Source organism: Leucoraja erinacea, chromosome 20, assembly GCF_028641065.1.
Source record: "Leucoraja erinacea ecotype New England chromosome 20, Leri_hhj_1, whole genome shotgun sequence".
In the NCBI taxonomy this organism is placed as follows: domain Eukaryota; kingdom Metazoa; phylum Chordata; class Chondrichthyes; order Rajiformes; family Rajidae; genus Leucoraja; species Leucoraja erinaceus.
In genome coordinates this window covers 6,871,863-6,898,797 of record NC_073396.1, presented here as the reverse complement: position 1 = coordinate 6,898,797, position 26,935 = coordinate 6,871,863, and the positions used below count along the sequence as shown (strand labels likewise).

Sequence of the window (26,935 nt, the reverse complement as noted above, 5' to 3'; positions counted from 1 at the left end):
CTCCCATTCCATCACTTTGTGAATGAACAAATTCTTGAATGAAGTGCAAACGAAAATGTTAATTTACCACAAGAGTCCACAGTGCACTGCAGATAGTATTTATTTGCAAGTTGTTGGTACCTGGTGTTTCTTTTGAAATTGGAAATTGAGCTTATACAAAGTCCAAACCTTTGTAAAATGCAGCACTAAACAAATATGACGTTTATTGCATAAACTATTTTTTTATTTTTTTTTATTGGCACCTTTCAGAATTCCAGGATGTACTCCTTTATATCTTTTTGAGGCAGTCTTCAATCAAATCAACATTAATTAATTGAATGCAGGAACTGCATGGGTTACAGTGTTTTCAACAAAGTCTCATGTAACATACGTGCAGATGTTTCACAATCCAGCAACTGAAGCAGAGCTTAAGTTGACCACCATTGCAGAATACAAGCCCCAACTATTGATACTTTATGGCACCACTGTACGTGGCAGATGATGGACAGATTCAAATGTTAGAACGTAGACTTTTATCCAAGTCTCCCAAAAGATCTGCTAATGTATGATGCTATCAGCAGCCTAGACCAAGCACTTTCCACGCAGCTAGGCTTTATGAGTTGGCCACGGTAGACCTCAGCATTAGTGACACAAAATGCTGAAATACAACATAAATGTCACCAGTTGCACCAATTTACTGTATTTCGATCTCCTCGTACCACCTTCATATCCACAGAAATTCCAAGCTGAGCTTTGACAATGTTTCACAATATTCGACTGTCATTTTGTTTATCGTGCCAAAGATCCAAATCAAGCTTCTTTATGATCTCTTACCCAAAGCCGAGTAACAGCGATATTGAACATTCACACACGTATATCACTATTGTTCTTCAATCATTTGTTCCATTGACTTGTCATTCATTTTAATTCAATTACCAGAGTACTCATTGTAAATTAATACTCTGATAATGACACGAGCAGCAAAATCGATTGTGGTGGTTTATTTAGTGTACTCAGTAGTACAAGTTTATAATGCTACAGGCATCATCCAGATGATTTAGCCCAGTGTACAACAGCTAAAGTCACTGCAAGTTATTTTCCAATTAAATGCTTTCTTAAAGCCGCCAAATGCACACACAAACTACTAACGAAAAGTACATTACAGCTCGTCTCCATTCCGATTATTGCAAATGCTTCTCCCCTTACCGTTCAGGTTTTTTTTTGTACAGAATATACAGGTTAAAAATCAAAATTAAAAAATCAAAATTTTACTTAGTTCTTGTAACTGGAACTGAATCTTTTCTTCAAAGTGAAAATATTAAAAAAAAATACTCAACATAACCAGAGTGCACGTGTGATATCAGGGGTGGTGATTATGGACCAAATAGGTAAGAAAATATTCCACCCGTAGCCAAATCAAATCAACTCATCCAACCTCTGTGAATTGTTGATCCTTGGAAATAAAACAGTGATCTAACCTGGTAATAATTTCCAATCTGCAATAAAATTGATGCAAACAAGTTCTTCCGAAACTTGGAGGGTGGGGACACAATTTTCTCTCCTGCAAGACCAAAGTGTTTATTTCTGTGCAGGATTAATTGATGAAAACTAGCAATAAGTAGAACTCCTGGAAGGGTTGCTTTGCAAGAGTGGAGTCAAAAGGATGGACCATATAGTTGCCGTGTACAAATCTATTACTGGCCAACACTGGCATTAGTAGAAGCTGAATAGCTAAGATTGCAGGGGATTGATTCCTACGGAACTGGAAATCAAAGCTTTCGGGATGGTGGGATAATGAAGCAACGGAACACTGCGAATAAAGTGACTTCTGACAATAATGTGTCGTTTTAATTTAGATGGCGGGCGTGTGTTACTTTAAAGCTTTAACTTAAAAAAAAGGCACTAAAATATCCTTTAACGCTGGAAATTAATGAATACAAGTACTGATCAAAGTACTTTCATAGCGATATAGACAAGAGCCACCACTAATCAAAATATATTACATGCAAAATCAAAGGTCAATCCACCATCATGTGTACCACAAAGACATCTATCACCATACTCTGGGATGATGCTGCCTGGGCCGTTTAATATGACATTAAAATGGCTCATCTTTTCAGCTGCTGGGAGAGATAGATCGTGTCACACACACATCCCCACTTTTGCTGTTCAACTCTCAGAACTCAATTACTGGAAGCTGTGATGAAATGTATATGGCCTGTGCACCTACATATTAGATTCAATTGCAGAATACAGATTATGAAAATGCAACCAACATTTAATTCCTTGCAGTGGTAGCATGGACTGTGTTTAAATAAAGAGAACAAAGTCCTAACTCTCGAGGGTCTGGTTTATGAGCTACCCATTCATACACTTGAATAAAAATAAGTCTGGTGATCCAGCAACACAATGTCCTGCATTTAATTCTCGTTCCTAAACCGTTACTTGTATCTTGAATGTTATATTGTCAAATGAGAAACTCTTAGACCAAGTTTAGTGCATTATAACCTTACAAGGGATACAAAGAAAAATTGCTGCACTGCACTGCACGGCATTGAAACCCAATTCCAAAACATGGTGGGGTTTTTTAACATTAATTAAGACCAATTTCATTTTTTTGGTGCATTTTGATGTGCAAAGTGGTGTATGTTTATGCATTATGTATCTTATCTTTGAGCATTCTGATTAGCTTTTTTTTTTTTTAAATCAGCCAATTTCAATTCAATACCTTTGAACCAAAGTGACCCTTTTTTTAGTCGCTTCACTACGTTTTGTAATTGTAGAAGGTAGTTTAAAAAAACATTCAAGTATATTAACGATGCACCAGCATTTAATATACAACAGCATAGCAACAGGATCTGGGTATCGTGTCAAGGGTTCTCCAATACACAGATACCATTTCCTTCCTTTCCCCGATATACTATACTATCATATTCACTCCGGTTTTCCCTTAAAGCAACATATGCCTGTATATTGCATCCACACACCACCTACGTGCATCACTATGGTTTCAATGAGGTTTCCCCCTCCCCCCTCCCCTCTCCGGGGTCTGCAGTGCAAGGATGGCTGTTTTTAACTGATGATTTTGCTCACAGATTGCAAAGTGGGAAACTCATCGTCCTCAAAATGGGAGGTCCTGTGGGCGACAAAGTCTTTCTGGGTCAGCACCTGGCGGCAGGTGGGACACACCTGGCAGTCGAGCTCCTGGTTGACGGAGGTCTGCCAGGCGTTCTTCTTGTTCTTCTTTGATTTGTTTGATACCGGCTTCTCCTGCACCCTCAAGTCCTTGTGAGCGGACAGAAGCTCCTGCTGCTTGGCTGTATCCGGCAGCAAAACAAGCAGTTCATTGAATATTTTCAGGAAGTTTTCTCCCAGAATTTCTCTGCAACTCTTGTAGTATTCCACGGCAGAGATCAGACCCTGTGAAGGAAAATAAATTAAAGTCAACCAGACCGTTTGATTTAATATAGCTATGCATAATCTACAGATTTATATTAATGACAAAAACCTGTAATTATACCAATTTATGTATATTGTGCACAAAAAGTGGTTAGTGTGGTTTTTGAGATACTGCATGGAAACAGACCCTTCAGCCAACATAGGCCACACTTACCAGCAATCACCTGTACACTAGTTCTATCCGGTACACTAGGGACAATTTAGAGATGCTAATTAGCCCACGAGTCTTTAGTGTGGGAGGAAACCGGAGCATGCAGAGGTAACCCACGCAGTCACAGGGAGACCATAGAAACATAGAAAATAGGTGCAGGAGGGGGCCATTCGACCCTTCGAGCCAGCACCGCCATTCACTGTGATCATGGCTGATCGTCCCTAATCAATAACCCGTACCGGCCTTCTCCCCATATCCCTTGATTCCACTAGCCCCTCGAGCTCTATCTAACTCTCTCTTAACTCCATCCAGTGACTTGGCCTCCACTGCCCTCTGTGGAAGGGAATTCCACAAATTCACAACTCTCTGGGTGAAAAAGTTTTTTCTCACCTCAGTCTTAAATGGCCTCCCTTTATTCTAAGACTGTGGCCCCTGGTTCTGGACTCGCCCAACATTGGGAACATTTTTCCTGCATCTAGCTTGTCCAGTCCTTTTATAATTTTATATGTTCCTAACTCCGTACAGACAGCACCCGGGGTCAGGATCAAACCCGGGCCTCTGGTGCTGTGAAGAAGCTACTCTACCGACTGTGCCACTCTGACTCATGTAATTCATAAGCTCATAAGTGATAGGAGCATAATTAGGCCATTCGGCCCATCAAGCCTACTCCGCCATTCAATCATGGCCGATCTATCTCTCTCTCCTTACCCCATTCCCCTGCCTTCTCCCCAAAACCCCTGGCACCTGCACAAATCAATTCTAGTTACCGATGGACAAATTTTTTTGCCGAATTCTCTTATAAAAGATAGTACGAGGCCTAGAGAAATTCTCGTACATTGTGTGTTATTTTTGCAGCTTACCTGTCTGAACTGTCCGGACTGAGTCCTAAATTTGCTGAATTTTGTTTCATCGTTGTGTAAAAATGTATTTATGGACTGGATTAGATCAACATTCCTCTGCTGAAAATTCTCCGGAATGAGGTAAATACTTGATGATGGTGGAGACCTATATTTTAAAAAATTGGTTACTTTAAAATTGCTTAAAAATAAATTAAGAAAAACTTACAAACTTACATTGCTTCCCTTCTCAGCCTCCTTCATTCCTACTTTTACCCCTTCCACCAGCCCACCAGCTATGCAGTCCTGTCACAATCAGAACATCCTTGGACATCTCAATACACTGATGTATAAGAATTACCTAGAACGCCCCAAAGTTTAAAATATTTTTTGCATTATTTTCCTTTTTAATATATAAGCATTAAATTTGAACTACAATTTATACCAGCCTACATGCCATACATGTGGAGCCAATAAACAAAGGAAAATAGCATACATACTAATTTTAATAAATGCAAAAAACTTTGGACTTAAATAAGCAACATTTCATACATTTAATACTGAAATTTTTTCATGGCAAACTAAAACAATGCAGAAAAATACCCCAATTTTCTTGCACCTCAATGTATCCGAGCTGTATAGTTTCTTGCGCAATATTTAAATAAATACTAGAGCACAAAATCTTTATGAAGCGCCGTAGCAGTTTTACAGTATCTAAAGACTTCAATTTATCTTGTGAACAGGGGGATTTGATGCTTACTCTCCAAATATCAGAACTTCATGTTTACCACTATGCACATCTGTATTCATTAAAAAAGAACTTTCTAAAATGTGCTGAACAGATACCCTGTACTTATAAATTTATCAGTCAGAACATTCATTCAAAGTTTCTGATGCCCAGTGAATTATTTTCTCAAGGGCATTGTTCAGAGTACAACTCAGTTCAGAGATACAGCATAGAAACTGGCTCACGGAGTCCAAGCTGACCATCCATTCACACTAGTTCTATGTTATCCCACTTTCTCATCCACTCCCGACACACCAGGGGCAAGTTACGGACACCAATTTATTTACAAACCCACACGTCTTTGGGATGTGGGAGGACACCGGAGGAAACCCACACGGTCACGGGGAGAACGTGCAAACTCCACACAGACAGCGCCCGAGGTCAGAATTGAATCCAGGCCTCTGGCGCTGTGAGGAAGCTGCTCTGACACTCTAACCAATGTAATTCTAATGACATTTTGCCCCAGTCCACAAACCACCATCTGTAGTCAGGATAGTTTGGCAGAAGTGAATAACACCATATGCATTTGTTCTCATCCTCAATTGTGAACACCTACTGCCTGGCATGTTGCCCCCAATAATATAAACTGTCCTAGTCTAGGGGCCACATAACAACCAAAAAAAACATCCAGACTAAGCCCCTTAGTGCAAGAGAAAATGAGATGGGAGAAATGAGCTTTCATTCATGGAGGGAAAACAAGGAACAAAAAAGCCACAAGAAAAAAAAACCCACATACACATCCTTGCACCAGTCGGAAAAACTATGTCAGATTTCATAGTCAAAATCTCGCTTCCTCTGGGGGCCCTAGATTCAGGAGGCATTACTTCTCTCTATACCAAATGGTCAGAGAGCATCGGTCTACACTAAATCTCCTCAGCCAATGCACTCAACTCAATAACTCCAAGCAACAGTAGAAGTCAAGATGCATACAAGCAGTTCGGAAATCCCAAACTGCGACCATTCAGTCACCATTCCCTGGGCACCTAAATGTCCAGTCATTGTCAAAATGCAAACATTCACAAACTGCTGCTTTTAGTAAGAAATATTTACATTATACCCAATAGCAAAAAATCCTGTTGCCGACTATTCCGAGATTAAATAGATGGCTAACACAATTTGCTACAGATAACTGATGTCGCCTTCAGTAGAATTAGAAATAAAAGCACTTATTCAGGCCAAAGCAATACTTTCAAAACCACCATTGTGGACAGAACACTGCAAAGAAAATGCGTTCCACACAAATGCAGGCAAATCAGCAAAATCTTCCCTGGATTTTGTCGTGGAAGCAGCTCAGTACATGCACAAGGACTTCGCTATTCAGGAGTTTACAAAAATTACCAGTCCTTTACTTTGCAACACAAAAGATTAATGCTCGAACGCTGCGACAATATTATTGGCAGTAGGGGTTAGCTTTAAATTAAATTTAAACAAGTTAAAGCACCTCCAGAAATGAAAAGAAATGATTTGTGCTATTTTGACAGGGAAATCCACCAGTACTGAACCCCTGATTTTTTTTTTGTTTTTTTTTGAAGTGGATAACAAAAGAAGAACTGCCTCACAGTGGAAAGGATTTTACATACTGTTTTGGTGCTGGAATCATAGGCTCGCTGATGTTTGAATTCAGAGGGACACCAGTAAAGCCAGGAGGGGGTTTACTAACAGGGGCAGACAATCCTGGTGGAGGAGGAAGGTTGGATGGTGGACTCTTCACTGGTAATAACTTGTTAAAACCTGGATAAAAAATAAATTCAGAATTAAATGTCTGAAATTAGCTAAAGCTTTAATTTTGAAATGCTAATGTAAAAAGGAAAATACCGTTGTTAGAAACTTGTCATTACAGTAGTTTGGTACTAAAGCAAAGCATAATGGCACACGATCACCCACCCCAGACTACTGGCTCCAACATTTTGTGTCTACCTTTGATTTAAACCAGCATCGGCAGTTCTTTCCTACACATAATGGAACATTATACTGATCCACCAGCATTAAACCTGCAGTCATATTTACCTATAGGTGACCAATTCCAGAGATTCACCCTCTCCACACACACTGGCTGCCAATTAATGATACAAGGACTTACCCATTCTCCTGTACACAATCAGCTTCATAGATGGCTCCAATTCCGACTCAGAGAATTTAGTTCTTTACAAATAAAATGGCAGTGAACCATGTTTTAAAATGGCTGAAGTGTACATACAGCGTCAGAAATGTCCATTTCAAACCTGAAACACATTTTAAAACAACGCAGCGCATTGTTCAAATGATGGCAGATTTGAGGCCTGGAGAACTCTCGTGGTAACATTTCTACGCAGAACTATCGACAGCAAGGACGACAGTAAACAACTTTGTCAATCATTTGGTGAAATGATTTTGAAAGTTCTTCAGTATCACAATGCTTGGTCTGGATAGTTTAAGCATTATTGTTAGCAAACAGTTCAAGAACTGATTGTCATGAGGCATTGAGTGTGTGAGCACCCAGTTTCATTTTAGCTTGCCTATCCTTCCTCCTGACCATCTCAAATTGCTTAATATTTATTGCATTAGTTTAGAGATACAGCGCGGAAACAGGCCCATCGACCCACCGAGACTGCGCCGACCAGCGACCCCCCCCCCGTACACTAGCACTATCAAGCACACTAGGGAGAATTTACAATTTTTACCAAAGCCAAATAACCTACAAACCTATATGTCGATGGAGTGTGGGAAGAAACCGGAGCACTTGGAGAAAATCTACGCAGGTCGCGGGGAGAATGCACAAACTCCGTACAGACTGCATCCGTAGTCAGGATCGAACCTAGGTCTCTGGCGCTACCCCTGCGCCACCGTGCTGCCTTTTATTTTCAAATGTCAGCATAAAAAGGCAAAAGTTGGAGCATTTCTAGAACTAGTTCCCACAGCTATGAAAAAAAGAACCTGTACTGCACAGGATACCGTGTTCGTTGGTTGGCAGTCCCGACTGGTGTCACCAACATTCAATGGTTTTAATGGCCACAAGTGCATCAGTTTGAGGTGGATGCCGTGAAACAGGAAAGACCAAGACCCTCAGGCACATTTGGACAATCAGCCCTAAGTTTGCTCCAATGCTGGATACCACGGAGTCCAGCTTTGTCAGAATTCTCCAGCATTTTACTAAGAGCTGGGAATGGGGGTGAAAATCAATGAGGATTTTAAACCTGTGCATTAGGAGGCAAGTGGAAACATGTTATCTTAAATTTTGTTTTTGAAATTATAAGTGTTCTGTCTTTTGACTAACTTCTAATAATTGCTTCTACTTTAATAGTATTTTAATTAGATCTCAATGTCAGAGACATTAAAACTATTGTAAGGATTGGCAGTTTTCACACTCAGCAAGAGCACCCCCAGCATCGCTGGTGGTCTATCAGGGTGTTCCAGGGGCAGGACCTTCCCATTCGGCTGGACACTGTCTAGGTCAAGTCCCAGGGCATAGACGACCCGAGACGGGCCCTGCACATCTGCCCACATCTGGATTGCGTGGACAAGAGGCAGCAATTCCATGCAACAGGCTCACCCCAGCAAGAACCAAACCCCGTTAACATTTCATATGGTGCTGAGAGGTTTAGCTTATTTTAGTTTGGAGATACAGCATGAAAACAGGCCCTCCGAATCCACTCCAACCAGCAATCCCCGCACATCAACACTATCCTGCACACTTGGGACATTTTACAATGATACCAAGCCAATTAACCGTTACGTCTTTGGGGGGAGGGGGAAAATAAGGGAAAAACGGGGAGAAAGTACAAATCCCGTACAGACAGCACCTGTGGTCAGGATTGAGCCCGGGACTCTACCGCTGTGCTGATCAGATAGTGGTGGGTGATACAAAAATGGACAACATTTAAGCATTCCCAGATCGGCTTGCTTAATTATTTTAAAGATCGACATTCCTAGCACTTCCTTAATACTTCACTAGAAAGGCAGTCTATGTTATACATTAAAATCTCCCTCAAACACAATTACCCAACCCAAACCAAGCCACAAGCAACTTGGCCTGGCTGTTCTCCAGTTAACTCATCGTGCCACTGTGGGATACTTTAACTTTTTAAAATGAGTGCCCATGGCTGCAGAAGACTCGTGTTCAGAGGTCAGATTTTAATCTTCAATCGCTCACCCAGAATCAGTGATTACCAAAGTTTACCGAAACCCATCTCAAAAAGGTACCATCTCATAAACCAATTGCTTTGCTAGACTTTTGTTTTTGGAGGGTAAATGGTGATTGTGACAAAATGAATAACGTATTTCATGGAAGAAAATTCACTTTGCTTAGCTTGTATCAACTATACACGACTCCCATTTCCACAGCAAGGTGGGCGACTCATAACATCCCTCTAAAATGTTTGACCAAAACTTGTTAATATGCAACACGTTGTAATAATAAGGAATGTGCAATAAATGCCCCTCTCCCAATTATACTCACATCCAAGAGAATGCATTAAACAAAACCTGAAAAACTATAATAAACAGAAAAGACTTGAACAATTATTCAGTGTTCATATAAAGAACAGATCTTATCTTAGAAAGTTACCCCGAGCCAACAGTTTGCAATGTCAGAATTTAAATAATTTGAAGGAATTATCGGTATAGAAAACCCAAGTGCAGGATTCTTTAGCACTAGTTTCTAAATGAAGTACAATGGTGATCAGGTCCAAAGACTATAGATTGTGAGGCCATAATAAATCTACAGAAATGCTTCCCAATCTTGGCAATGACTGACTATATTGATTAGCAAAAGAAAAAAAAAAATTCTGACTCATTACACAAGCTTATATTTTGCTCAAGTTAAAATATTTGATGTTCGCTAAGCCAGAATCACCATTCAAAAATTTTTTAAATCCCAACACATAACTTTGTTCACTGTTCATAATAGTTTTAATCTAGCATGGAATGAATCCTTGTTCTGTGAGTGGTTACCTGGAGGTGGTTTTTTCGGTAAAACCGGGTTACCCAGTGCAGGGAATTCTTCTTCAGTTAAAGGACTTGAATGGTCTTCAGACTTCTTAAACCCAGGTGGTTCTTTTAGTGGGCAAGTGGTTACATTGTCAGTACACAGTTTGTCAGTGTGGCCATTCAACACACTGGAGACCGGCACGCTCTGTTTCATTTCCGGAACATTCTCCTTTTGAGCTTTAGCCGCGGCTGTGTCAGATGAGGATGATGATGATGAGTTCGGCTTCTCCCCCCCGATCTTTTTCTTTTTCCCAACTTTCGAGACGGTCTGTGTTGACGTGGTTAACAGGGAAGAAATATCCAACATTGTTGGCGTATTTCGGAACTCCTGGGCGGTCAAACCAATCCTATCGTCCTCGTCCTCCTCGTCAGCAATGTTACTTTTAGTTTTGGTGCTGTTGGCCGTTAAAGGCTTTGAAACCACTCGAGTAGAGTTGTTGCTGCTGGAATGCACCGTTTTCAAAACACTTTTACCGGGAGCACTAGTCCACGCGGTTGCAGATGCGGTGGGTTTTTGCTGTTTAATCTTAGACACGAGGGCAGGAAAGTCCTCTTCCTGAAAAGTTGCAATTTTCTTAGCTGCAGAGGTGTAGGTCGCAGGAGGGCCAGTGCTACTCGCACGTGTCGAAACAGACAAACTGGGAAATTCTTCTTCATTGAGGCGGACAGGGATCAACTGATTAGAACTGCCAAAACAAAAACGACAATGAACCATATTAGGTATAAAGTCTTGCATGCGTTGGAAAATCTTTTGTACATTCCAAAATGCTTATTACCAATGCAATCTGTAGTTCCATGTAGAAAAAACAAAATCCTTAAATTTGTTAAACGCAGTCTGCTAAAAAGCAATACGATTATATTCCAATAATCTTCAAGTAATATTAACAGAGGCATAAATAATAAAGTGGACAATGTTCCAATCCTTCATTAAAAAAGAAGATTTTAACCTCATCAATAAGGCAGGACCTCCAACGACAGATGAAAATAGGGGCAAGATTAGATAATTTGACGGCTCAAGTCTAACCCACCATCCAAAGTGATCATGCCTGGCCTTCCCCACACCCTCCATCTCTTCTGTGCCATTTTCTCCTAGCTCTCAATTCCCTGATCTATCGAAAATCTATCCTCTTTAAATATCCATAAGGATCCTAGCTCCGGTAGACACAAAATGCGGGAGTAATTCAGCGGATGAGGCAGCATCTCCGGAGAGAAGGAATCGGCGATGTTTCGGGTCGGGACCCTTCTGAAGAAATCTCTCACCACAGGAATTAGCTTAGTGAAATTCCCTTGAAACACCTCCAATACCGGCTTGTCTGTAAAAACAGAGCAGTGCAACACAGGAATACAGTGTCTGTACCGAACATGATGCCAAGACAAACTCTTATCTGCCTGCACATAATTCACACCTCTTCATTTCCTGTACGTCCAACTGCTATTCAAAGCCCTCTTAAATGCCACTATTGTATCTGCTTCCACCACCACCACCCCAAGCAGCGTATTCCAGACACCTGCTGTGCAATAAACTTGCTTCACACATCTCCTTTGCAACTTTGCATCTTTTCATCTTAAATTTATGCCCCAGAGTGTTTGATATTTCTACACTGGGGGAAAAAAGATTCTGACTCTCTCCCCTTCCCTAAATCAGAGGACCAAAACCATGCACAATACCCGTGGTATTGCCACACCGATACCATGCACAATTATAGCAATCCTTTTATTTCTAAATGACAAATTTCTTGCGATAAAGGTCCACATGCAATTTGCCACCTTTAACACATAGAAAATAGAACAGCACATCTCAGGAACGGGGCATTAGGCCCACAAATATTTCCACAAAAAAGCCTGCAATTAAATATTTACCATGAATATCCAGAAATGATTTGAGTTATGCAACTATTGGAAGAGAATTGTACAAATTACAGAACAGTTTCACTTATATACCTTGGGATGGGTACAGCAGTCACTTGGAAATTCTCCTGCTTCGAAGGACCTTTCACAGTCTCTTTGGTACCTTTAAATAAAGGCAAATTAACATTTATTAATGGGTTTGAAACTTCACAATGATCTTCGTTTTGGGTTTAGTTAAGTACACTCGCTTATTATTTTAGGAGTTTCACAGGTCATTTGTTATTGCTCAGTTACATGAATTGTTGAATTACTTTAAGGAGGTGAGCTCAAAACGGTATTTTAATATTCTGTCAATCCAGCTATGGCACGCTTCAATTTCCCCCCCCCCCAAAAACAATGCTACCCAGTTACTGAATCCTTTGTAGTAGTCATTGGTTATGGTTCAATGTTTGGCCGAATACATTAACAGTAAGATTTAGGCATAGAAGCAACTCAAAGCCAATTCTGTGAAAAGAACAATCAACAAAAGAAAGATGGAGACTATGTACATTCTGCACTCAAGCATATAGCTATTAAAGGAAAATTTAATTTATACCCAAATCAAAGAAGAATATTACACTATTGATATTGATGCACCTTGCTTAACACCAATTTAACTTTGCACAACAATTCCTTCCTATAATTCACTGAATTTGTACCTTATAATACCAAGTACCGACATGTAATGCATTTTCCAAAAGCAATGTAATACGTTTCCAAAATCGACATCAAAAGCAGGAAGAACTTCGTACAGCAGGTATCAAGTGTGGCGTGGGAAAGAGTGCCGACATTTCAGTGATGACCTTTTATCTTAATGGTACCTCAGATTATGATGGCACGTAATTAGCCTGATAATGGTAACTCTTTCTCTTTCAATTGATGCAACCAGACCTTTTTTGATTGTACTGTTTATTTAGAGGGGGCACAGAGGGGCAGCAGTAGAGTTGCTGCATTAACAGAGTTCGATCCAGACTATAGGTGCTGTCTGTATGGAGTTTGTACGTTCTCCCTGTGCCCATGGGAGTATCCTCCCACAATCCAATGATGTGTAGGCCTGTAGGTTAATTGTCTTCTGTAATTTGTCCCTGGTTTGGAGGATAGAACTAGTGTTTGGGTGATTATTCATCAGCGCAGACTCAGTAAGCCGAAGGGCTTGCTTCCACACTGTATCGCCAAGAAACTAAAACTAAACTCCTTTCCCCCTGGTTTAATGCACCCTCCGATGTCTACATTTGAAAAATTACTATCTAGGTGTACCCAACTGTGTTGATTAGTTTGAAATCTTTGCATGCACCCATTTGTTCATTCTTTCTGCTTAATTATTATTAGTCAGCGAGAGCACATCCAGACAGGAGTAAACGTGCATTAAACCACAAGTATAAATCATGCACAAGTAAACAGCAGAGCTAAAACAGACCTGTAGTCTCACTAGCCGACTTGACCACACTCTTAGCATTACACGCTTCATCCATTTCTTTTTCACAATGATTGCTTTTGCCACTATCGGTCTCTTCCTTTGAGGCAGCCTGCTTCTTTTCCTCCTGCCTCCGTGCTGCTATGGATGCTCGTACAGCTGCAGCAACATCTCGATCTTCTTCCTCCCTGGAAACCAAAGGGTAAATCAATTACCAATCACACTACCGGAGACACCACTACGGGAGCTGCTGCAATAGACAGTGCGCGTGGGCGGACCCGACTTTGGAAATGATGCCAAAACGTGGCGGCGCCTGCATGTGTAAGTATGCAAAAAGAATGTCACTGTGCAGTTGTACGTGACAAATAAAGAACCCTCGAACCAGACAGAAACCAGAGTTGTAATATCCAGTTCATTATAATAAATTTGCAGCGAACAATTCAAGCAGCGATCATTCTAGTTACCACCACCCTCGCTATTCTCAGTTGATTCTTCAATGCTGATATTAAGTTTTGCCCTATTTCGTCCCTTTTAGAACCTCTATTTGTATTGAACCTCAGGATGCAATGCTCCACTATATTTTCACATTAATAGGCGCTAATGTCTTTAACCATTACGTCTTAAGAGATCTCAGAATAAGTATTTGCTGCTGCTCAGCCTTTGGAAGGTTGAGCCAATGGCCCCAATAGAAGTACGTGATAGAGCGTGGTTGAGAAAAGAAACCAACCATTTCTTGCCAACACCCATCTTTTAAATAAGCAGGCAGGCAGGGAGCAACCATCCTCGATGTTTAATGTTTTGTTAGAGGTGTCCAAGGTGCCACAGGCCACAAGAGCATTTGGATATAGAGGCATTCCAATAATCACACAGAGATCTGATCTCTCAATGCACAATAGGACCATTGTGTAGGTCTGGCAAGATCCTTCTGCCTTGCCACCAATATTACACTACCAACAGCAATAAAAAGGAACTGCAGATGCTGGTTTAACCTGATGGGGAGCACAGGCATTTTGACTGAAGAGGAAGACATGTCATTGCAAGTGAAGTATCTGGGGAAAATCGGATAATAGAATCGTCGAAAAGACAATAAGAGACAGAAATAGGAACAGGCTTCTCAGCCCTGATACAAGATCATAGCCAATTTTCTACCAACTCTATCCTACATTAAAATGACATCACTGAGTGGTCCTACCTTCTCCCTTGTTTTTAATGTACATATAAAAAGTCATGAGATAGACACAAAACGCTGGAGTAACTCAGTGGATCAGGTAGCATTCTGGAGAAAAGGAATAGGAAACATCATCTATTCCATTTTCTCCAGAAATGTTGTCTGACCCACTGAGTTACTTCAGCATTTTGTGTCTATCTTAGCGGGCATAAAACAGGAAAAACTGAAAAAAGAGGAAGAGAGAAAAAAGAGGAAGGGAAAGGGGGGGGGGGGGTCAAGGGGTCATTGCCCCCAGTAAAGTTCCAAAGCAACGCCTCCCTATATGCAGCCATTTTTTGATAATTGTACCTTGAAATGACACCGTTTTCTTGCCTGTTTACCCAAAATTCATACTGTAATTTTTTTTGCATCTTAAAATAACACATTTTACTCGCTGTTTAAGAGGGAACTGCAGATGCTGGAGAATCGAAGGTTACACAAAAAAGCTGGAGAAACTCAGCGGGTGCAGCAGCATCTATGGAGCGAAGGAAATAGGCAATTTCCTTCGCTCCATAGATCTGCTGCACCCGCTGAGTTTTCTCAGCTTTTTTGTGTAACATTTTACTTGCTTGTCACTTCTTCATTTACACATAAAATTTGTGATAATCATACCTAAAAATGTCACCAACTCCTTGCTTGTTTACACCAAAGTCACATTAAGGCCGTACAGTTACAGCGTATGCAAAGACGGTCGGCCCACACCTGCTTTCCGCTAAAATCAACTCAACCATCGGCGCAGCGGCTCACTGTCTCGCGGAAAGCCATGTATTGCAGAGATTTAGACAGATTTTTTTTCTTTACCGAATTTCAAAATTTGCGGATCCACGGAGAAATCTCGTGCATGCTTAGGTATAAACCAGCATCTGTAGTTCCTTCCTACACTTAAATCCGTGGGATTTTGGCTATATAGATGAATTTCTCAAACGTAAAGGGAAAACTGGACATAAAATTATACAGCCACACATGGAAGCAAATATGCTTTGTGGTCTAGAAATCGTGGCAGTATACAGAACAATAGCAGGCAAATCCAAATGTATTTTGTGGTTACTGAGATCTTCACAAGGTTCATTTGAGTTTGCAATACTTTCTAGTAATGGCACAAAACACTACCTGTTATATTTCCATCTGCCTCGACGGTTTTGTCCTCTGTTCTGGCTTCTTCTATTAAATCGATCCACTTCTTCATAATCCTCTCCACCCACATTACCTAGAGCAAAAAGTAACACCAAGCTATGAATAAGGGCTGACAAAAATCAAAATATCTTCAGAATTGCAAATACTGTCAACATATTACTCGAGCATAGAGACATATTCGGTTTAATCAGACTTTACTGTAGACATTCAAGATGGAACATGGAAACAGGCCCTTCGGCCCACTGAGTCTGTGCCAATCAGCGATCACCCCGTATACTAACATTATCCCACACACTAGAGACAATTTACAATGTTACAGAAGCCAATTAACCTACAAACATGTACTTCTTTAAAGTGTGGGAGGAAACTGGAATACCCAGAGAAAACCCACATGGTCACAGAGAGAACATACAAGCTCCGTTCGGACAGCACCTGAATTTGGTAAAATTGGAAATGTCTAAGTCTAAAGTAAAGAAAAGGGAGAAATAGGCGATCAGGAGATTTCCCCAAGTGTAAAGCCAGCATCTGCAGAGAAACAATGGTTAAACGGCACAATTTCTTTAATTGTACGCACTTTGGGGATTTTTTCAGCTCTTTTCTCAAAGTTAACTTGAAATAATGATGTGGAAAGTCAGAATGATTGAAGCACAAGGTGCAAATGTACTAGTCAGCCATCAGAAATCTGTTACCTTCGTTTCTCCTTTGATGTCGAGGAGCATAATTGAACTGCAGGTCGATCTGTCTATTCTGCCGGGCTTCTGCTCTGTTTTTGCTGTGGGAGGCAGCTTTGTGTGCCTTGTAATCGATTTCAGAGCGAAAAGCGTGAGTAAACTGCTCCGTGCTGCAACGCCCTTCCTCACAAAGGTAGTGCTTCTCACGGAAATGATCACGAAGATAATCATAATCACTGCAAGTAAAATAAAACGCACATTTTCTGGGATTGTTCAAATAATGTCGATAAGTGTACACCAAATTAGAGAATGTCTTCATAAATTCATAAGTTGTAGGAGCAGAATTAGGTCATTCGGCCCATCAAGTCTACTCCGCCATTCAATCATGGCTGATCTATCTTTCCCTCTCAGCCCCATTCTCCTGTCTTCTCCCCATAACTCTCGAAACCCTTACTAATAAAGAACCTCAACCTCAAAACGTTAAAAATATCCATTGACTTGGCCTCCACAACCGTGTGTGGCAATGAATTCCACAGGTTCACCATTCTCTAACTAAAGAAATTCCTCATCTCCTTTATAAAGGTACATCCTATTATTCTGAGACTATGGCCTCTGGTCTTAGATTCTCCCACTAGTGAAAAATCCTCTCCATATCCAACCTGTACCCACTGAGTTTCTCCAGCATTTTTGTGTACTCTCCATATCCAGTCTACCCAGGCCTTTGACTATTGAGTAGGTTTCAATGAGGGTGCCCCCTCATTCTTCTAAACTCTAGCAAGTACAGGCCCAGTTCCGTCAAACGTTCATCATAATAAGTCCCTGGGAACATTGTCATAAAATGATTCATTTTATTTAATATAATTATTACAATTTTAATATATTCTAAAAGATTAATTACAGATTGAAGATACGAAATGCAAAATGAATTAGCCGAAGTTTCCACTGCTGATCATTAACCAGAGAACCCTTCTGACAGCAAGGGTGGACAGGGTGGAGTTCAGCAGTGCTGACCCTTAAACACTCAACTTCTAGGTCCACTTGGTTTCAGGAAAGAGACGGTTAAACTTAATAGGTTTCTTATGGAGTGGGATGATGAGAATACTGCAAATGAAGGAAACAAAAAAAATCTAATTCTTAATGTTGTGTTACATATCGACTTCAGACACCATCAGACTGAAGTGGAAGACCATATTCTTGAGGTTCTGCGCCAAAAGTCAACATGGAACACAATCACATTCTCAGGTCACTTGCTACTAAAACCACCCGCTTTAAAAACAGTTTCTTCCCCTCAGCAATAAGAACTCTTAATTCCGTCCAATAATCAGACAATATGACTTTTGATGTATACAGTGTCTTGTCTATGGTCTTTGTTTGTTCTTTTGCACTATGTATTGTTGGTGAGATTTGTGATTTGTGATGTGGTATGGATGCACTTTATTACGGTGATCTGTGTTATTAGTGGTATGTAACTAAAGCAGTGTACCATCATGTACCGAACCCAAATACCACCAACCCTGGTTGCGTGGCAAATAAAGATTCTATTCTATTCTATTAGCTCTTTCTACACAATTGCAACCTATTGCAACCTACTATAAACGTAATAAATGATATGGTCACTTCTCACTGGTCATCAGTTTAGTCTACGAATGGTACTTTACAATTGTAGCCCATTTTGTACTGCGAATATCCACCCTGGATTAACTAGATGAAAAGATTGGAGTTTTGTTTGGGATAAAGCATGTTGAACCAGCATCAGCAAATTCTCTCATGCCTCCACAAGCTCCATTGTGCTGTTCAAACATAAACAACCACAACCCTGCTTGCCATTTTTGTAGATGTGGAGTCATTGACCAACTCACCTATAATATTCTTGAGCACCATCAGAATCACAGAAATGGCAAAAGTAGTGGTCGCGCCTCAAATGTTTCAGTAATTCATCATTATCCAGATATCGGTCGTCACAGAATTTGCACAAAGGATGGCCACGATGTGAAGTATCGTCCGGGTCACCGTGTATTCGATGACGAGCAAGGTCCTTGCGACTGTACCATTTCCGTTCATAGCTGAAAATCTGAAAATCATTAAATTATGAAATAATCTATTAGTAATAGCCATGTAGTATAACTTTCCTTCCAATTCACTGCCCCAAGCACCCAATTCCTTTCCCCTCTGGCACCCGCATATCTTGACCCAAATCTGAGAGACAACCTTTTCCACACAGAGGGTAGTGGGTACATGTAATAAGCTGCCTAGGGAGTTGGCTGAGACAAATACTAGAACACCAATGGACATGGACAGAAAAGATTTAGAGGGATATGGGCCAAGCGCAGACAGGTGGGACAAGTGTAGATGGAGCAACTTGATCAGCATGAGCAAGCTTGGCCGAAGGGCCTGTTTCTGTGTTGTATAATTATGACTCTAAGTGTTAGCTTCAAATAATTCAGTATGTCAATATTGATTTCATCTGCAGAAAATATCAGAGGAGGGAGTGAAAGAGCAGAGCTGTGGAATACCGAAGAGACAGATGTGAGGGCCTCATATATGATAGAAATGGGGAACCCCTGTTCCCTAAAGAATGAGGACAGCACGGATGTCCTGGAATGGAACACCTCATCTTGGGCGCAGATGTAGGAATTGGGAGTCGGAGTTGGCATGTAGACTCGCATAACACGAGTGACAACACCAGACAACCAATACCTTAAAACCAGGATCAGGTAACTCACCTGGAGGTGTCTTACGCACAGCTTACAGCTGAACATCTCATGTTGCTTCCTCATGTGATACTCTAATTCTTCAAAAGTATTAAAGGGTCTTGACTCAAGACATACTGAGCAGTCATGTTGTAAGAGTTTCCTAAAATAAATGATTAGCAATAATGTATGAATCAAACAAATATAAAATACATTGAATTTGAAATATCTGTGCTTAGTTTTAACCAATTGAACTTTAATTTACAGACATACAATTCCAACACAGCTATATTGGTAGTATCATTGTTAAATAAAGCTTAATTAAAACCACTTTCTTTGAGATTTATTTAATAATACAACCTAGCTATATCACAATTGAGTGTAAAGAAAGAATAATACATGTATATGTGAAACAAATCTCAGAATTGATGCTTCTCACTGCTGTCTAATAATGCTTACAGAGTGCGAACAGGGAAAGTGAAGACAAATTGTTAGCTTCCCAGCAGTCGGTACATGGCGCTTCCAAGTTTTCTCCCTCATTCCCCGGTAGGCGGCGCGACTCTCGTCAGCAGCGGCCTCTGCAGCCCGTCTGCGTTTTTATTATTTTTTGTCTATGTTTCTATGTAGTTTTTGTTATTTTTTTTTGTTGGGGTGTGTGTGTGTGTGGGGGGGTGGGAGGGAGGGCGTAACTTTTAAATCTCTCCCTGCACGGGAGACCCGACCTTTTCTTTGTCGGGTCTCCGTTGTCGTTGGGGCTGCAACGAGGAGCAGCCTCCAACAGGAGAAGACCAGGGGCTCTGGTGCCGACGACTCACCTCACCGTCACGGAGCTGGCCGAGTCCAGAGCGGGTGGAGCGGTGGTGGAGCGCTGCTGCGGCCCGACCTCCGGAGATTCGGAGGCTGCAACTGCAGGTCTGACGGACGGCGGCACCGGGAGCCCGCGGGTCCCTGGAGGGAGACCGCTTTTCAGGACTCCCGCAACGGCGACTTCTCCTGCCCGAGTTGCGGGGTTGAAGAGCTCCTGGAGCGGGGGCTGACATCACCGCCCCGCGATTCGGAGGCTCTGCAACTGCGGGTGTGCAACCTGGCATCACCCTTCGCATCGCTATCGCCAGTCGGGGGCACTTTGTGATGGATGTTTTTTGGCCTTCCATCACAGCAATGTGATGGATGTTTATGTAAATTATGTTGTGTCTTGGGTCTATTTGTTTGTAATGTATGGCTGCAGAAACGTCATTTCGTTTGGACCTCAAGGGGTCCAAATGATAAATAAATTGAATCTAATCTTGAATCTAATTGAATCTAATTTTAAGAAATATGTTTTTGCAATTTTGTGTTTAAAGAGCTAATCAGCTCATGGGGCAGGGAGGCAGATCTTAAATTGTAAAGAGATTATGAAGAAAATTAACCTGTTACAAAACAGAACTGAATATTTCACTCCTCAAAATACTGCTAAAGGGTTGTTGCAAGTTCACTTTCTTTTTCAGATAGTGTTGTTTGTATTGTTGTTTTGATCATTATTAGATACTATTTACTCTACAAGTTTAATATGAATGAGAAATGTCATTGTATCATTGCGCATGTGACAATAAACAAATATGATCTGATCCTATCAAATGTTTATTACACTGCAAAGTCCTTCCACCATGCAAATAACCGGTTCAATTATCCACCCATTTTTATTACATAAAAACCATATGGCTGCACGTTTATGCTGCTCATTTTCTCCTCCATGAGATCCAATGTGCCATGACAAAGAAAGTCTACCCTCAAAGTGTCTGGACAGAATGAACAAAAACGTGTTCACATAAAAAGTTATGAAGAACATTATTAAAATATTTTAAAAAATAACTGTTTTGAGATTCTATTATTTTTTATTGTGACTATGAATTACCTGAACTGAGTATGAATCCTTCCATCAGCAATGTAAATGTCATATTTCTTTTCATGGTGGAATTGATGAGTTCCTATTGTTGAATAGGGAGCAATTTTCTTCACAAACGCAACCTGAATGGAACAAATGACAGGCAGAAAAAAGTGCACTGACATGAATGAGATTAGTATATTTACAAAACTATAATCACTAGGTGTGATCCGTAAAAATACATTGTGGTTATCTCTACCCATTAGTCCAGTGATCAGTATTCATGAAGGAATTACTTTGTATTTTGAGAATTCTGGAGAAGGGGGCAGGTGAAAGTTCAGAGCAAGTCTTCATAAATAAAGAGGAAAGAGAACATGGTATCCCACAGGATGCAGGATCAGTGCTGAAAACCCTTGTATGTAATGTACGTGAATGACTTAAGTGTATGTGGGCTTATGCGATTAGTAAATTTGCTGATTACAGGAGGATTCATGGAATTGTTGATGACATGAAAGGAGACTTGGGCTGCCGAGAGATATCAACGATTTGGTGAAATGGTCCAAAAAATGGCAGATGGCAGAATCTAAGTTTGAAGAAGGGTCCCAACCCAAAATGTCATTATTCATGTTCTCCAGATATGCTGCCTGACCTGCTGAGTTACTCCAGCATTTCATGCTAAAAAAAAAATTCTTAACAAAGGTGAGGTGATGGGAGTAACAATGAGACCAAGTCATATACCAGGAATGGTAGGGTCTTAAGGAATTTTGATGAACCTTGGGAGTACATGCCCATAGATCTTTAAAGGTGGCAACACACTGGTCCTCATTAGTCAGGGCATCCAATACAAACATAGGAAAGTTATGTTATAAAATATTGGTCAGACCTCAACTGTGTAGTTTTGGTCATCAAGCTATAGGAAAGATGTGATAGAGCTGGAAAGGAAACAGAGGTAGTTTCCTCAGGATATTGTTCGGGATGGTCCAGTTCAGTTACGAGGAGAGACTTGGGCATAGATTAAGTGCAAGAAGATGTGATTAATGCAGAAGGCTGCCCCTGGTACAGCATGGACGATTTAGGCCAAATGGCCCATTTCCATGTTGTTCAATTCTATGGTTCAAATGAATTTGGGGATTCCACTCTGGATCTTCTAGTGTAGAAAGGAACTGAGGATGTTGCTTTATACTGAAGATAGACTCAAAGTGCTGGAGTAACTCAGTGGGCAGGCAGCATCTCTGAAGAAAAAGGATAGGTGACGTTTCGAGGTGGGCCCTTCTTTGTGCCTATCTGGATCTTCCAGAGTTTTGAGAGGCTATTTGAATCAGTCACCAAATTAATAGTAATGTCGGCACATCAGGCTGTGGAAAAGCATAATTTTGCTTTCCAATGGGGACTGTATAGCATAATATTACAAATCTCTTGGTTGAAACTCTGAGCACCTGAATCATGTTTGCACCAAATGATAATAGGTACAGAAAATAATCCAACATCCACAGCAGCAAAAAGCAAGATCAATGTACACAATGCACCACAATAAATAGCCACGCCCCAAAAACTTTTGAGATGCAAAATGATCACTGCATTTAAATACCCAATGCAAAAGTCAGCATAATGAGTAACTTCTGATTTATACTTTACTTGCACGGGGAAAACAAAAGTCTATTTTATAAAGCAGAGGCACTGTCAATCACACCCACGTTTATATGACAATGCACTAGGACATGTCGCAATACCGGTTATGTGACACCGCCTGCTAACTTCCAAAGATAGACACAAAAAGCTGGAGTAACTCAGGCGGAATCTCTGGAAAGAAGCAATGGGTGAAGTTTCAGGTCGAGACCCTTCTTCAGACTGAAGAACTTTCATACCGAACCTTCTTGGATGTGAAGAAAGGTCTTGACCCGAAAGGCCACCCATTCCTTCTCTCCAGAAATGCTGGCAGAGTTACACCAGCTTTTTGTGTATGTTCGGTTTAAACCAGCATCTGCAGTTCCTTCCTACACAGAGGGAGATTTGACGATCCTAACCGTTAGAGAATGTCAATGTCTTTTTTTTAAATTTCCACCCACAATCCTCGTATTTCGCATGCACATCAAGGTATTTGGAGAGGCGGTAACTGACAGCACAAAAGGGGTGTGATGTCCGTTTTGTACAAAGCACTGATTCAATAGACAATATGTGCAGGAGTAGGCCATTCGGCCCTTCGAGCCAGCACCGCCATTCAATGTGATCATGGCTGATCATCCCCAATCAGTACCCCATTCCTGCCTTCTCCCCATATCCCCTGCACTCCCTCAATAGCAAGAATGTCTTCCTCAAATTAGGGGACAAAAATTGCACACGATACTCCAATTCTCATGTTGCTGTAAGACAAGACGACTCGATAACCAAAATTCATAACTAGTAGACTGGCTATTTCACTATATTCTCAGATTCATAAAGTCACCCGCTCAAGGTGCACAAGGATGTGGCCCGGACACTTGGCTCAGGCTGCAAGCACGCAGCCACCAGAGAGGCCTTTCATGGTCTGGCCGGACGGGGAGAGAGAGAGAGAAGAGGTGGAAGGGGTGGAAGGGGATATGTGGGAGGGAAGGAAGGGGATCTGGGGGAGAAGGAAGGGGGTATGGGGGGGAAGGGAAGGAGGGGGTATGGGGGGGAAGGGAAGGAAGGGGTATATGGGAGGGGGGGGGGGGGGGAGGGGAATCTCTGGGGGGGGGGGGGGAAGGGGATCTGGGGGGGAAGGAAGGGGATCTGGGGGGGGGGGGAAGGTAGGGGATCTGGGGGGGGGGGGGGGGATCTGGGGGGGGGGAGGAAGGGGATCTGGGGGGGGAGGGAGGGGATGGGGGGGGGGGGAAGGGGGATCTGGGGGGGGAGGAAGGGGATCTGGGGGGGGGAAGGAAGGGGATCTGGGGGGGGGGGGGAAGGGGATGGGGGGGGGGGAGGAAGGGGATCTGGGGGGGGAGGGGAAGGGGATCTGGGGGGGGGGGGGATCTGGGGGGGGGGGAGGAAGGGGATCTGGGGGGGGGGGAAGGGGGGGGGGGGGGGGGGGGGGGAAGGGGATCTGGGGGGGGGGGGGGATCTGGGGGGGGGGGAAGGGGATCTGGGGGGGGGGGGGGGGATCTGGGGGGGGGGGGGGAAGGAAGGGGATCTGGGGGGGGGGGGGGAAGGAAGGGGATCTGGGGGGGGGGGGGAAGGGGATCTGGGGGGAGGGGAGGGGATCCAGGGGGGAAGGAAGGGGGGATCTGGGGGGGGGGGGGGAAGGAAGGGGATCTGGGGGGGGGGGGGAAGGAAGGGGATCTGGGGGGGGGGGGGAAGGGGGGACGAGGGTGGGGGGGGGATCTGGGGGGGGGGAAGGGGATCTGGGGGGGGGAGGAAGGGGATCTGGGGGGGGGGGAAGGAAGGGGATCGGGGGGGGGGAAGGAAGGGGATCTGGGGGGGGGGGGGGGATAGGGGGGGGGGGAGGAAGGGGGATCTGGGGGGGGGAAGGAAGGGGATCTGGGGGGGGGGGGGGGGAAGGAAGGGGATCTGGGGGGGGGGGGGGGAAAGGGGATCTGGGGGGGGGGGGAGGGAGGGGGGATCTGGGGGGGGGGGGGGGGGGAAGGGGATCTGGGGGGGGGGGGAAGGGGAGGGGATGGGGGGGGGGGGGGGGGATCAGGGGGGGGGGGGGGAAGGGGATCTGGGGGGGGGGAAGGGGATCTGGGGGGGGGGAGAAGGGGGGGGGGGGGGGGGGGGGGGGGGAGGGGGGGGGGGGGGAAGAGAGGGGGGGGGGGGGGGGGGGGGGGGGAGAAGGGGATGGAGGGGGGGGGGGAGGAAGGGGATCGGGGGGGGAGGAAGGAAGGGGATCGGGGGGGGGGGGGGGGATCGGGGGGGGGGGAGGGGATCTGGGGGGGAAGGGGGGGTGGGGGGGGGGAGGGATGGGGGGGGGGGGGAAGGAAGGGGATCTGGGGGGGGGAAGGAGGGGAGGGGGATCTGGGGGGGGAGGGGGGTGGGGGGTGAAGGGGTTACGGGGTTAGGGGTGAAGGGTGAAAGTGAAAGGGGTGGGGTGTGAAGGGGGGTAGTTGGGGCGGAGGGGTAGGGGGAAGGGGGTGGGTGGAGGGAGAGGAAGGAGGGAGTGGCGTGAGGGGGAGGGGGTGTGTGGGGAGCAGTGGGGGAGTGGTGGAGGGAGAGTGAGAGTGCGGACGGGGAAGGGGCCGGATCCATTCCGCCTCACGCACCCCCCCCCCCCCCCCCCTCTCTCTCTCCCCGTTCCCCTCCCCCCCCGCCCTCACCTTGTCGAGCTGCAGGCGGCACACGGCGCAGTAACGCTGGCCGCACAGGGCCCGCATCTTGGTGGAGCAGCGGTAACACACCGGGTGGTCGCACTTGCCCACGGCGTACACATCCAGCTCCTGGCAGCACAGCACGCAGAACTTGTCGGCGCCGGGCCCGGCGGGGGCGGGGGCGGGGGCAGGGGCCGTGGCTGGAGCTGAGGCCCGGCCCTTGGCTCCGTCCTTGTTGGAAGCCATGCCGGAGTCTGTCAGCTCCCGTCCCGCCGCCTCGTCGCCCTGACCCCGCCGTTGACGTCAGCGCGCAGGGCGGCGGGGGCGTCTGACGTCGCGCGACCTGTGACGCAGCGCGCCGGGTGGCGGGGGTGGCGGGGGGGTGGGGGTGCGACCTGTGACGCAGCGCGCCGGGGGTGGCGGCGCGACCTGTGACGCAGCGCGCCGGGTGGCGGGTGGCGGGGTGGGGGCGCACCTGTGACGCAGCGCGCCGGGTGGCGGGGTGGGGGCGCACCTGTGACGCAGCGCGCCGGGTGGCGGGGCGCGACCTGTGACGCAGCGCGCCGGGCGGCGAGGTGGGCGCGTGCGCTCTGAGCGTCGAGCCGAGTCGAGTCGAGTCGAAGATGGCGGTCGCTGGTTCCTTTACTTCGCTCGTTGGCTGCGCCGTCTCCTGATGAATGGAAACTCGCGTGTACCCGCCCCCCCGGCGGGTGAAAACAAAGGTAGAACACGCTTGAGGAAAGCAGGCTGGGCAAGAAGAGACAAGAGAGCATGTCATTATACATTGTGAGAGGTATGAGGAAGAAAGAAGACAAATGAGTGAACGATTCAGAAAGGAAAAAGTACAATTTGTTTTAATAGATATTTTACAAAAGAATTCATATAAGTGCTATCAAATCCTAATGCTTTTTCTCAGGGTAACCAATTTGTTTGGAAAGATATAGGTTATTAGTATTTAAGAGGGAACTGCAGATGCTGGAGAATCGAAGGTTACACAAAAAAGCTGGAGAAACTCAGCGGGTGCAGCAGCATCTATGGAGCGAAGGAAATAGGCAACGTTTCGGGACGAAACGTTGCCTATTTCCTTCGCTCCATAGATGCTGCTGCACCCGCTGAGTTTCTCCAGCTTTTTTGTGTAACCTTAGGTTATTAGTATATAAGTTATAATGTTATTTGATCCACACTCCATACCAGTTGGTGGCGGTAATGCACTAAAAAGTTGTTTGCCAACCGCAAAAAAAAAACTACAAAGAAGAAGAAGAAGTAGAAGAAGGAAAGCAGGCTGACCTCCACTGCGTTGAGGCGAGGCGCCAGCTCCTCATACCAACCAACATGACCCCACAGACAGAACAGCCACCATCTCAGACATCACCTCCAGCCATCTCCCCTCCACAGCCTCCAACCCAACTGTTCTCCAGTTCCGGACTACCTACTTCTATCTCCTTCCCAAAATGTACAAGCAGGGCTCCAGTGGAGGTAGTTGATGCAGTTACTATTAGCAGCATTTAAAATTCATTTGGACAGGTGCATGGATAGGAAACGTTTAGAGGGCAGGTGGGACTACAGGAATAATTTAAACGAGATGTGACTGATAGTTAACTTCTATATATCAGACAAGGAGAACAGTCAAACAGG

The 26,935-nt window shown here is 44.1% G+C and overlaps 1 protein-coding gene across 1 annotated transcript; it reads right to left on the bottom strand.

Annotated features, from left to right (window-relative positions):
• Positions 1-82: 82 nt before the first annotated feature.
• znf598 (zinc finger protein 598) lies at positions 83-25,561 on the bottom strand. The gene is made up of 12 exons (XM_055651112.1): positions 25,310-25,561; positions 21,075-21,187; positions 19,214-19,343; positions 18,350-18,561; positions 16,509-16,726; positions 15,796-15,892; positions 13,482-13,666; positions 12,119-12,188; positions 10,142-10,863; positions 6,793-6,943; positions 4,450-4,594; positions 83-3,399 (listed from the first exon to the last, which is right to left on the bottom strand). The coding sequence occupies exons 1-12, from the start codon at positions 25,544-25,546 to the stop codon at positions 3,052-3,054; spliced, it is 2,628 nt and encodes an 875-aa protein (XP_055507087.1). The 5' UTR covers positions 25,547-25,561; the 3' UTR covers positions 83-3,051.
• Between the last annotated feature and the right edge of the window lie 1,374 nt (positions 25,562-26,935).